This window comes from Peromyscus eremicus, chromosome 3 (assembly GCF_949786415.1).
Source record: "Peromyscus eremicus chromosome 3, PerEre_H2_v1, whole genome shotgun sequence".
Taxonomy (NCBI): domain Eukaryota; kingdom Metazoa; phylum Chordata; class Mammalia; order Rodentia; family Cricetidae; genus Peromyscus; species Peromyscus eremicus.
In genome coordinates, this window is record NC_081418.1 from 79510569 (window position 1) to 79524110 (window position 13542).

The 13542-nt window shown below is 40.2% G+C and overlaps 1 protein-coding gene across 1 annotated transcript in view; it reads left to right on the top strand.

Moving 5' to 3' along the window:
- The window catches only part of Prdm5 (PR/SET domain 5), a 170674-nt gene extending 159864 nt beyond the window's left edge, over window positions 1-10810 (top strand). Inside the window, exons 14-15 of the mRNA XM_059257913.1 lie at window positions 257-361; window positions 10132-10810. Coding sequence (XP_059113896.1) covers window positions 257-361; window positions 10132-10296 — 270 coding nt within the window. The 3' untranslated portion in view covers window positions 10297-10810. The remainder of the gene's footprint in view (window positions 1-256; window positions 362-10131) is intronic.
- Window positions 10811-13542: the final 2732 nt, after the last annotated feature.

Below are 13542 nucleotides of genomic sequence, written 5' to 3' on the forward strand. Positions count from 1 at the left end.
AAGGTATCAGTGGAGGACAGGCACTGTCTTGTCCTTGTCACTCACTGTCAACTAGGAGATTACAGTGTCCAGGAATGATAATCAGTGTTTCCTGCGAGGTTCTGAAACAGCTCAGCTCTCCCCTGTGCATTTGCTGCAGCACCTGCAACCCTCAGATGGTGTCTTCCATCTCAACACTCGCCTGTCCGTGGAGGTTCAGCAGCAGCCAGTCCCTTAGTCACTGACATTCTTGCTGCTCTCTTTTCTTTGCCTGCAGGAGAAGCCATACCAATGCTCAGAGTGCAGCAAGGCCTTCAGCCAGAAGCGCGGCCTCGATGAGCACAAGAGGACACACACAGGAGAAAAGCCCTTCCAGTGTGATGTGAGTTGGGATTCTCTTTTTCCTTCCCTAATACTCTGCAGTACCAGGAGTGCTGTCTGTGCCTGTGCGTGTGTGTGTGTTTTATGCATTTGTCGATGCCTTATGCCGCTTGTAACTCTGGGCTGCATGTTCAGCGCACCCATATTTTATTCAGTACGCTTTACTAGCAGCAAATAAACTGTGATTTTCTTCAGGGTATCTTCCAATGTTTGATTCGATGGAGCTGTTAGACTTCCGGGGTGTAAAGTGGGGATAGTTTGAGGCAACTCAGGTGTCTGCCCAAGTCTTTGACAAGTTAGTGACAGTTGAACCAATAGAGTGGATATGATCAAAATATATTGTTATGTGTGCCTGAAATTCTTTTTAAAAATCAGAATGTAAAAAAAAATATTTAGCTACTCATAGATGTTAAATACAAACTGAATTTTCAGAATATGTATATAAATTCTTTTAGGTTAAATAATGCTACTTAGGACATTTCCTATTTAGGATATTTGAATTGAACTGAAATAATTTCACATAACTGTTCACATTATTTTTGTAAGGGAAAAGTACTTCTGTCCTTAGTAAACTTAATAAGAACATTGACGGGGGAAATGATGTTTTTCCTCCAGTGGTTAAGTCAGCTGATCAACCCAAGTGTTAGAGAAGGCACCAGGGTGCCTGTTCTTGACACATAAATATAAAAAAAGAGCATCAGTGGAAGTTAGAGTGAGAAGAAACATTGAAGTTGTAATGTGTGAAATATCTCAGTACAAATTCACTGTAAATGCTGAGTTCACTCGAGTGTAATCATCCCTTCGGCATGTTGCAGCAGGGATCATATGGTGCGAGGAACCGCAGTGAAGGGAAACTCAGAAATGCAGAACCCTGTCCTGTGAAACTTCGCTGTAGGCTAAAGCAGCAATGTACTCTTACTCATAAAAATACCTTCATCTCCAGCACACTTTAAGAAAACCCACCTGTAGCAAGAGAAATGTGTAAAAATAGAACATGGTCCTGAACTGGAGCTAGCTTAATAATTTCAGTTAGTTTAATTCTTTTATAGATACAGAACCTATTTAAGTGCCTTATTTACTGCACAAATAACTGCTTCAGGCCTGACATGATCTGTCAGTGGCATATGGACACTTTGCTACCCTCATACTCAATCCACCTCTGACATGTGCCGAATATTTTTGTTGAACATATCTCTGGGTGAATTCACCTATGGTGTTACTTGTTTAGCTATAATTTACAAGTCTATTTTTTTTTCTGTCTCCATCTCTCTCATTTACTCCGAAGAGTCAAAACTCCCCAGTTATAAGTGCCTCCTAAACTTCTCTGATGTGCAGCCTGCTCAGTGGGACAGAGGCTGTCACTGCTCCAAAATCGTCTCCTCCTGACTTTATTCTTACCCTGCTCCTCTGTCTCTTCCTCTATCCTTAGCTGGAGAACTCCCAGATTCATTACTTCCTCTGAATTTCTGTTCATATTAGCAACTAGAGCCCTTACCTTTTCTCATCACTTCAGATGTCCGGTGTGTTCCACTGGGCACCTTCCACATGATAATTCGAGATCTTTTTAAAAGTTAAAAGATTTATTTACTTACTTTGTGTGTTTGTATGCATGCGTAGAGGTGTGCCATGGTGTAGGTGTAGAGAGGGCAACCTGTGGGACTCCACACTCCTTCCACCATGTGGGCCCTGTGCTGGCTAATCTTGGTTGTCATCTTGATTACATCTGGAATTAACTAAAATCAAAGCCCCTGAGGACACCTGTGAAAGATTTCCTTCCTTAGATCATTTGAGGTGGGAAGACTCACCCTAAATCTAGGCTATTCCTTCAGGTGACAGTGCGCATAAAAGGACATGGGGAAGGAAGCTTTTGCTTTCTGCCTGCTTGCCCTCACTCTTGCTGGAAAGTTTGTCTGTCCTGCTGCTGAGTCATTTCTTTCCCTGTACTAGAACCCACTTCTTCAGGAATCCAATGCACACTGAAACCTAGCAGCTCTCTAGAACTTCCTTGGGACTCTAGCACCAAATTTGGCCTTTCCATAGGAGACACCACACACACACACACACACACACACACACACACACACACACACACACACTCACACGTGTGTATAACGTATATGTGTGTTATATATTTGTTCATTTGATCAGTTCTGTTTCTTTAGTGGATCCTGATTAATCTAGACCTGGGGGTAAAGCTCAGATCATAAAGCTTTGCAGCAAGTACTGCTGAGCCATCTTCCTAGCTGTGAAGTGTTTGCTTAACTTAAATTAGCCATTTTAAAACGTGGCGTTTGGTGGCATTTAGTACATTATCCATGTTGTGTCATCATATTTGTCCAGCATCAAAGCATTTTTTCTTTGCACCAAAATAAAAAACCAACCCAGTTAAGCTGCTTTCTCCAGCTCCTCTAGTCCCCAATGGTCACTAATCTGCTTTAATTTTTTTTTTTTTTAGATTTCCCTTTCCTGGATATTTAATATAAATGAGTTTATACAATAACTGACATTTGAGACTAACTTCTGTTTTTAGGATGGATCCACAGTCTGGCATGCATCTGCAGGCCATTCCTTTCCATGGCCGATGATACCCTGTTGTGTTTATCTATCAAATGTGCTTAACCATCTGTCCATCAGTAGTCACTTGGTGTTTCAGCTTTTGCTGTTTTTACCTATTGGCTGTGGCAGGCACAAGTGTATGTGAATTTGTTTTCATTTTGGGGGGATGGAATTCTGGGTTGTGTAATAATTTAGTGCTTATTCTTTTTTGATTGAAAATATTTTTTCTACAGCATTCTAATTAAGGTTTTCCCTCCCTCATCTCCACTCAGATCTTCCCCACCTTCCAACCCATCCAATTCCATGCTTTCCCTCCCTCCCTCCCTCCCTCCCTCCCTCCCTCCCGAACAAGTAAGCCAATAAAAACTAAAAATATAAACCACATATACACACACACAAATCCACAAAATTGGAAACCATAATATACAAACAAAGTAAAAGTAAAGTAAAAAAGGCCTGGAAAAAGTATTGAGATAAAACATCTTGCAGAATATCACGAAGCTTCTTTTGTGTTGGCCGTCTACTGCTGGGCATGGGGCCTCCCTTGAGTGTGGTTTGTACACCCTGTTAGTCATAGGAGCTGAACCATGTTATATTCCTGTCAGTGGAGTATACGGATCCAGTCTTCTCCCATCTTTGCATGCATTTTCCCTGTTTTTGTTTGTTTTTGTTTTTTTTTCTTTTTTTCTTTTTCAAAAGTATAGCCATCCTGCTAAGTGTGAAGTATTTCACTGTGGTATTAAATTTACCCAAGTTCTAATGAAGTTAAGTGTCTATGTGCTTGTTGGCTAGTTTTCTGTCTTGGGGAGAAGTGTTTGCTCAAATGCTAATTTTAAAACTATGTGCTTAGGATTTTCCTTGTTGAGTTGTAAGAATTCTATGTAAAATCCTGGATATTATTGCATGACATGCAAATATTTTACTTTGAATAAATACTTAATTCTGGAAGTATTCTTTCTGACTTTCTGATAACATTCTAGACACAAACATTTTGATGTTATGTTCATTTTATACTTTTCAGAATTTTATCATAATTTTGTGTTATATATAAAATTTGTTGCCCAGTCCAAGGTCCTTTTGTTTTTATCTAAACATTGTATCATTTCAGCTCTTATATTTAGGTCTTGGATCTATTTTGAATTGATTTTTTTTATATGGAGCCTGTTAGGGATCCATTCTATCTGTCTTCCACCTTCATATACAGTGGTAAATGTGAGGATTTTTTAAAAACTTTTTATTGATTCTTTACATTATACATCCCAATCCCACTCATCTCCCCATCCCTCCATATCTACCCTCTGCCCTTAAAACCACCCCACTCAAAGAAAGCAAAACAAATCTCACCATGGAATGTGCGGTGAGTCACAGTGTGTCACAGTCTACCCTGTTGCCCAAACAGCTTTACTTGCAAGTATTCATTGCAATGGGTCATTGGTCTGGTTCCAGGCCTCTGGCTTCTACTACACTATCAATACTGGATTCTCACTGGGACTCCTCTCAGATATCCTGTTGTTGTCTTGTGTCATGGAGATCCTGTAGCTCTGGTTCTGCAGGACTGGCCCTTTCAGGCACTCCAACAGTTTATGGATTGCATAGGTGTTGGGGTCGGCCAACTCAAAGTCCTGGAACTAGCCCTGGGTGGTAGCTGAGTTGGTCAGCCTGCCTGCTTTCCTGCACCTCTCCACCAGGGCCAACTATCCCCCACTTTGCCCAGGTGAGGGGTAGACCAGTTCTCCTACTTCTCTCTACTCCTGGTGGCAAGGGGCAGGCTGGTTCTCTGGTACTCACATCTTTGAGGCCAGCTATCTCTCACCCATGCCACCAAGGCCAGTTCTCCACACTGCTGCAGCAAAGGGCAGGGCCAGATCACCTGTTCTCATGTTCTCTGGGCCTACTCTCCAGCCCCCATGCCACCAGGGCCAGCTCTACTGTGCTGCCCAGGCAAGGTGTCGGGCCCACTCTCTGGAGTGCTGTAGCTAGAGACGAGTGGGTCCAGCTCACCAGCTCTCATGCTTTTGGGACCAGCTCTACTGTGCTGCCCAGGCAAGGGGCAGAACGAGCTCTCCCATACGTATGACCTAGGGCCTGCTCACTTGCCTGGTGGTTGGCAGCATCCTCTGGGGTGTCTTCTGCCCCACACCTCTCAACGAGTGGCAAGTCTCTTCTGCCCTCTTGGCCTCAAATATGAGTTTGTAATAAACATCTTTGGTTATAATGACAAGTTTTTTTAAGTGGATGTTTGTTTTTAAAACCAACAAACAATCCTGAATTTTATCAAATGCCCTTTCAATATCTGTATGTTTGTCTTTTTTCTTTGTTCTACTAATATGACATGTTCCTCTGTTTGCTTTCCTGTTTGAACCGCCATTGCAATCTTGAAATAAACCCTACTTGGCCATGGCTTACAAGCCATTTAATAGAGAGTTACATTAAATGTGGTTGTTTCATTTTGTGTGTGTGTATGTGTGTGTATGTGTACGTGTGTATCTGTGTATTTGTGTGTGTGTGTGTGTGTGTATGTGTGTGTGTACTTTTGCATCTAGATCCATAAATGTTGACCTCTACTTTTCTTTCTTTCTAATATCTTTATCTGGCTTTGGTAACAAGGCTATGCTAACTACAGGTAATAAGTTTTCAAAGTGCCCTTCTCACTGCAGGAAAGAGATATTGCTGTAACTCTGAATAATTGGTAGAATTCATCTGTGGGTCCATTAGTCCTAGACTTCCTTTATTAATTTTTTTTATTTGATTCAATGTCTTGATGTTGATGTTGAGTTGTTGTTGAGTTTTCTTAAGTGAGTTTGGTAATCTGACAAACGGTAAAATAAAATCCACTTACCTTCTCTCCTGGCAGTGCCTCTCCTCTCTTGGAGATAATCCTTCTCTATCTCAACTGTGATTGCTGGGTTTTCCAAACTATCCACTGGACCGTCTTGCTGGCCCTTATTTAGTTACTTTTTTATATACTACAGGTTCTGTGAGAGTAGGAGTTTTTTCATTGTTGGTTTCTGTGTTTGTAAGCCTAGAACTAAGCCTTAGATGTAGAAGGCATGCTGTAGGTATTTTTAAGAATGAATTCTTGAATAAATAAACTACTGTCCTAATTCAAGTCCAAATCATGTCTGGCTTAGAAAGGACCAGTTAATAGGCCTCCCTGACAGTAGCTGTTGACCTTCTGGTAGCTGACCGAATGGCATTTGTCTTAGTCTCTGTTAGAATGCTTCAATGAATTCCTACCAGTTCCAAGATATATTGCCACTTCCTTTTAGGATTATTCAGATCCTCAGGCTTTATTCCCAACCTTCAACTCAAGCTTCTTGTCCAGCCTTTTCTCTAATGACTTCTAAACCTTTCTTCCATCAAGTAAACAGTGTTTGCACAGCCTCACTTCCCTGCTTGTCCTCTTCTCTCCTGGCAGTTCCTCTCCTCTCTTGGAGATAATCCTTCTCTATCTCTGCCATGTGCTTCCATCCACATCCAGGTGTTGTGGTCTCACTTTGTAAAACTTGTCCCAGTTTCTTCTAGACATTGAGTGTGCTCACATCTGTGCCTCTCTTGGCACAGAGCTAACATCCCTACAAGAATTTATCCTAGATTACTGATGACCAGAGAAAGATAGTGTATCCTTTGTCATTTTATTACATCAAGTGCTACATGCATTCATTGTGTTATAAGTATTTTTAACTCAAGTTTATATACAATTCCCATTCCCAACTCTGAAAGTATTTCCTTTTCAGTATCTTGTTTCACTATATTCTAAAAGAAAATCGGTCCGCCTCTCTCCTAGAGTAATAGTTAAAAGTGAAGCTTTCCCATTTTTGGTATTTGAATTGGTACTAAGTCAGGACAGGGTTGGGAGTCCCTGGTGGAAAGGAAGAAAAGTAAGTGTCCCTGCTGTGCAGTTTTATCTCTCTTGCCTCTCTTGTTTTCAATGTGACTATAAATGACCTGGCATTGGGCTGGTTTATTCTGGGCATCATCAGAGTCTTTTAATGGCTGTACTTAAGCTAATGAATGCGAATATTTTCACATCTAGGTAGTCCTTTTCCCAAGTGTGACATCAGCTGCTCTCCACTGCCATCTAAAGCTCTACTCAGGCTCTCAAAGAATAGTCATCTCTCTTAGGTTGTTTCTATCTCTTCTCCTATGTGGATCCTCTGGACTTCCTTAGTTCTCAGCCAGTACCAAAAACTTCAGATAAAACACAAACAGACAAACAGACAAACAAACAAAAACCAAACTTCAGCATCTTGCTCAGCTTCCTTTACATTCTCTCCAATTACCACTGCCGTAATTTTCCCATGGAGACTGAGGAAGTGGACTTGTAGTTTGTATCCCACCTTTCACAAGAGTGAGCCCAAATATCTGGAAACCCTTTTATATTTTCTAAGTCACCGTTGTTCCTTAAAATGATATGAGTCAGACCAATGGGCGAAACAACATTCCGTTCCTATATCTCAACTTAAAGTGAGAATCTTCAGTTGATACTGGGATTTGCCCTGGGGATTTGCCTCTGGGGAAGCATAGACTGAGTGCAGACTGCCTGGCTTCAGTTCTAGAAATCACTTTCTGTTGCTGGGAAAGCTGGTTAACCTCCATTTCCCTCTGTGAAAATGAGGATACTATACCAATAGCCACTCAAAGGTACATCTATGGGAACTGAGTGAAGCAATGTGCAAAAATCACTAAGAGGGCATTCTGGCCAACAATGAAAGCCATGCTTGGCCCAAAATGGACAAGTGAACAAGATAGTACCTCCTCTGTCATTATAGAGATCACTTGAGGCATATAACATTAAATAAATAAATATTGATAAATACCTAATTGTTGTTTATGATAAAAAAAAAAAACTGAAAAGGGAAGGTATAACACCAAACAGCTCTGGAAGAATAGTTAGGAAAGAATTATCTGTGCTTATGTATCTCTGTATTTTCTGTGTGTTTATTTATCTATTTAGCTTAAAAGATGAGGAGGAGTCAGTCACTAGCATGAGAGCATTTCAGGAGGGCAAACAGCATAGTTGGAGGCTCCAGGGGTAAGGAGTCCTAGGGGGAGGGAGCACGGTGAGAGAGACAGAGGGAGCAGGGTGACAGTGGCTGGAGAACTCAAGGTTTCCACCATGGAAAGGAACTGACTCGATGTCAGTCTGTAAGAAGACTCTACAAGCGGGGTGCTCTTTGCTTTGACATGGGTTTGGAGAAGGGGGCCAGAGAAATAGGACATGGCAGATAAATTCTAAAGTTATCTTTTAAATGAGCATCAATTTGAAGCTACACTTACAAAACAATTTGGTACTTATTTCACATTAAGGTACTTGCCATAAACACATGCTTTAGTTTCTTTAAAATTACTCATAGTTTTTGAGGTATTTATATTGCCCATAGTAGCCACCCATAAATATATATTCATGTGTATGTATGTATGTATGTATATTTATATACATGTATATGTATGGATAGATACAGATATTATATATGTATGTATATCTGTATTCCTTTCTCCCTTCTGTCATCTGCCACATTTTATTTTTGTAACTTCAACTAATATTTATAGATTAATGATCTTGTACCTTTAAGTTCCCTATGCTAGTAAAGAGATACATCCAGAAAATCACAGAGATAGTCATTAAGCTGAGGGCAAATGTTTTGCAGGAAAAGTAACAGCTGCTTTGAGAATCCCAGCGGGCAGGCAAGTGTCACCACTGCTTGAATAGCTGTGTCCACTTCGTGTATTCTTTCCAATATGTTGATGATACCGCTTGCTAGGGAAGATGAAAGGAAAACTTAGCCTAGCATTTAGTGAGTGTCTACAATATAACTCCAGTTTGCATAAACTTTAGACTACATTTAATCTTAAACACTGCAAGGAATTCACCATTGTTGTGATTTTACTGACAAGTGAACTGCAGTGAAAAGGGATACTTCCCCACGTAAAAGTCCATGCTGGCTCCTCACCAAATACTTAGTTCACAAACACCCTGCCCTCCATCCTGCCACTGATGGCCTGATGGTCCTCATGAGTAAATCACCTGAAAGGGACAGAGGGTGTCAAGTGCTTGGAAAGGAAGTGTGCCTCTAGAGTTCACTTGTTTTCCACCAAGTACCTGGGACTTCTGCATAAATCATGCACCGTGGCTCCTGCTCCCAGCCACATTCACGTCTGAACACTTTCTGAGTTTCTTATTGCTGTGACGGTAAATCCTCCTTCCTACATGAAGCAGAGAGCACATAGTTCTCATTTGCTTCCGTCTCTTCACAAACCTCACTCAGAATGCCAGTTTTCTTTAGTGTTTCCTTCCTCAGCATTATTGTGCTTTTTGTTTCTACATTACTTCTACATTATGGAAGTAGATGTTATTTTCAAGCAAATGTGCTTTTAAAGAGTATATATAAATGAAAATCTGGAGTAACATCAAACTTGGAATTCCACTTGACTTCCCTCTATGACTGAAGTTATTGTGCCTTCCTTACATGTTGCTACTGTGGTAATTTTCATTACTAGATTGTTTGATGGGGATGTTAAGCTAGGCTGTCATGTAGCAGAGTTTATATGAAAGAAACTGCTTATGTGCCTTAGTCAAACAACATACATGCAGAAAGAAAGAAAGAAAGAAAGAAAGAAAGAAAGAAAGAAAGAAAGAAAGAGAAAGAAACTTAATACTGGGTAATAAATTTGAATTGTAATACTTACAGCATTGTTAACCAGTCACACCACAAGTGATTATAATGCTTAAAGCATTGTTAACCAGTCACATCACAAGTGGTTATAACTCTTAGAGCCTTGGTAGCCAGTCACATCTCAAGTGGGGCTAAATTGAAAACATCACAGTAAAAAACGTCTTGTGTATTTATGCCCTGTGGAGAGATGTCATCTGGGCTGTAACTCACAGCATGTAAGGAGTTGTTATGAGTTGTAAATACACACTGTTATGCTAAGGAAGGTATGTCCCTAGGAAGTTCTTTCTCTGACATGGTCCAGATCTGAGAGATGAGAGGATGCTTGGGGGTGGTGCAAGCCATGTAATTAAATGCAAGTGATGCTTGAGAACTGCAAATAACTTCTTTGTCTGGGTGTGAAATTCCATTTATTCTGAGAGCAGAGTTCCTCCTTAGGCCCACTAGCACATACTTGATAGAAGGAATTTTCATAATGTATATTGTATATATGACAGACTGGTTTGTCATCATGAATATGGAGTATCTGGTTCTTTTCTAGGTTTGTGACTTGGCTTTTAGCCTAAAGAAAATGCTCATCCGACACAAGATGACTCACAACCCCAACCGCCCGATGGCAGAGTGCCATTTTTGTCATAAGAAGTTTACAAGGAATGACTACCTCAAAGTACATATGGACAATGTCCATGGTGTAGCTGACAGCTGATGGGAGCTGTCAAGGACCCAAATCATGAGGAAGGGCTTCTAATATGAACCCCAGATTCTTCTCACCTGATCACTCAACAGAAATGACCAAAAGCAATGCATTGATCTCACAGTGCTCATTTGCCTATCTTTGAAATTTATAGAGGGACATGAAAACAGAAATCTTACTTGTACCAAAAAGAAATGCAAATCAAAAAAATAATACTTTGTAGCTTACAAAATGCTTTAGGTTATGTTTGTGTTCTGGCTGATTAAAAACTAAATGCAAAGTTATGACTCTTGATTTCCTTTTATGGAGTTTATTAACATTCCCTCATTAAGCATTTGTGTTGTTATTCATGTAGGAGGGTGAGGGGTGCTCACATGCAATATTGGCTATTGCAGCTGGTTCTTACTAATTCAGACAGAAATCAAGACATCCAAGTATTTCTCTGCAGTTACCAATAAGGTCTTGTGTTTTCAAAGTCTCAAGCATGAAAATATGTATAAACAAACAAGGAGTTTCTCCTATTTAACAGTCCATTTAACAATTACCTTACAATAAAGAGATATTTGAGAACTAGAGAGTCTCTAGTAACATATTGCTCACTTCAGAGAATTCTCAGAGCACACTGTTTGCACATATTGCTCAGATGCTTGTTCATGCTGTGGAAATTCTTTATACGGTCAGCACAAAAATAACTGCTATATTGAATATTTATGATACTGGTCATTCTGAGTTTTCCTTTCCATCCTTAGAAATCAGTAATAACAAACATACACAGCTAGAAATAGAAACAATGTTATTTCCTCAGTGTCACATCTGTTATGCAGAGATGGCCCTGCCCTGCACAAGTTGTCGGTACAGGTACAAGTGTCCTCAGAGCCCTGTCTTTCTGATGTGATTCTCACAACACTTTTGAATTATCCTCAGTCATCCCATGGAATTAGAAATCTGGAATTCAAAAACACAAGTCTGCTCATTGTTACAGATTACATTCATTTCAGCAAAATATTTGACAGCCAGATACAAGGAACAAGTGGTGATGATATAATATAATAAAAATGTCAAAATAATTGAGAGATAGATACAAAACAGAAATGTAAGAAACCCAGCTCATGGACCAGTGTGATCAGAACCCATTTAGAAGAGAGGAAAATTGATTAAAAGGAAGTTATTTGGTGGTGAGGAGTTAAGGAGAATGGTTATCCAAGGATTTGGGCATCTTAGTTTAGAATCACAAGGAACACAAAGATTCACTATGGACATTTAAAGCCTTTGAATATGCTATGTTGAAATTTACCTAAGATAATTTTTAAAGAGCTAGAGTTGGGGAGGACTAGACTAAAACAGTGCCTTCTAGAGAGAGAAAAAAAAGAGAGTCCAAATTGGAAGTCTCCATCAAATCTGTCCATTCAGAACTCAGGATATCACACCAAAGAGGAGGCAAAAAGATTGTAAGAGTCAGAGAGGGGATGGAGGACACAAAGAGAACATGGCCCTCTGAATCAACTAAGCAAGGTACATATGAGCTCATAGAGACTGAATCAGCAGGTACAGGACCTACATAGGTCTACACCAGGTCCTTTGTGTATATATTATAACTATTACCTTAGTGTTTTTATGGGACTCCTGACTATGAGAATGACTCTTTGTCTGCTCTTAGAACTTTTTTCCTGTGTTGGGCTGTAATATCCAACTTCAATATGAAAAATTTTGCTTCATCTTATTATATTTTAATTTATCATGTTTGGTTATTAACTCTTAGAAGCCTGTTCTTTTCTAAGGAGAGACAGAAAGGGAGTGAATCTGGAAGGGAGGAGAGATGAGGAGGAACTGAGAGTAGTAGAGGGAGGGGAAACTACAATCAGGTTCTATTATATGAGAAAAGAATCTATTGTAGCTTAAGTTTTTCTGCCTGGCCCACAGTCAGGACAAATCTTTCCCACCTGCCAGTCCCACAGCCTCTCAGACCCAACCAAGTAAACACAGAGACTTATATTGGTTACAAACTGTATGGCCGTGGCAGGCTTCTTGCTAACTGTTCTTGCAGCTTAAATTAATGCATTTCTATAAATCCTATACCTTGCCACATGGCTTGTGGCTTACCGGCATCTTCACATGCTGTTTGTCATCGTGGCGGCTGGCAGTGTCTCTCTGACTCAGCCTTCTACTTCCCAGCTTTATTCTCCTCCTTGTCCTGCCTACACTTCCTGCCTAGCCAACGGACAATCAGTATTTTATTTATTGACTAATCAGCAACACATTTGCCATACAGAACATCCCACAGCACTTCCCCCCCCCTTTTTTTTTCAAAAAGGAAGGTTTTAACCTTAACAAAGTAAAATTACATATAATTTGGGAATTTGGGCATAGCTTCTCTTACTACTTCCTGCTGGAGGGGGGCGCTGTATCTTATGGGAACACAAAGAAAATTTTAGGATTATGGAATAGTCCATGAGGCTGTATCGTCTGAGCCAGATGCCTTCAAACCATTCTGGATGTTGGATCATGTGGGCCATGGTGTCATCAGAGACCTTTCAGGGGGTCTTGGCTGGTCAAACCTGATGTATCTTAATCTGGAACAAATCCATAGCCTTTGGCTTTCTGTGGGAACAAAAGCAGAGACTTCTTTCCAAGGCAACACATTCTTACATCCAAATTTTGAAGTCAAGGTATCTTTAAAATATACATTTTGGCATAACTCAACAGCTTTTAAATCAAATGTTTTTCTGCAGTTAAAAATCCCAAAGACAACACAATCCAGATTCTCTGTGTAATATTCATCTTCACGTGGCTTATTTTTTATATTAATTTTACTGTCTCTTTAAAGACTTTATTTTTTAAAACTATGTATTTGTTTATATAACTGTATATATCACCTTTTTTTTTCTCTTTCAAGCCTACATATATTTTACACACATTGTAAACTATTACATCTGAATCTGTCTTATTGTGAAGCTATTGCTTTAAACTGCAGCAGCTGTGGCTGCTGGCTCTGCCCACCTCAGCTTCCCAACATGGAGGTGATACATATTCCCGCCAGCTCTGGGAGCTATCTTGGGTCTCTATGCTTTTATCCAAGCAGCGTGTAGCCCAAAAACCTCTTTTTTTGTTTTGTGCTAGCAAAGGCTAAATCCACCACGCAGCTTAATGTGCCACTTGCAGAGGCCTCATTCCCACCATACTGCAGGTCCAGTGCACAGGCCAGGAACCCGCCAGTAGCTCAAACCAGCTGCTGCTGCTCATTTGAGAGAGACAATTAGG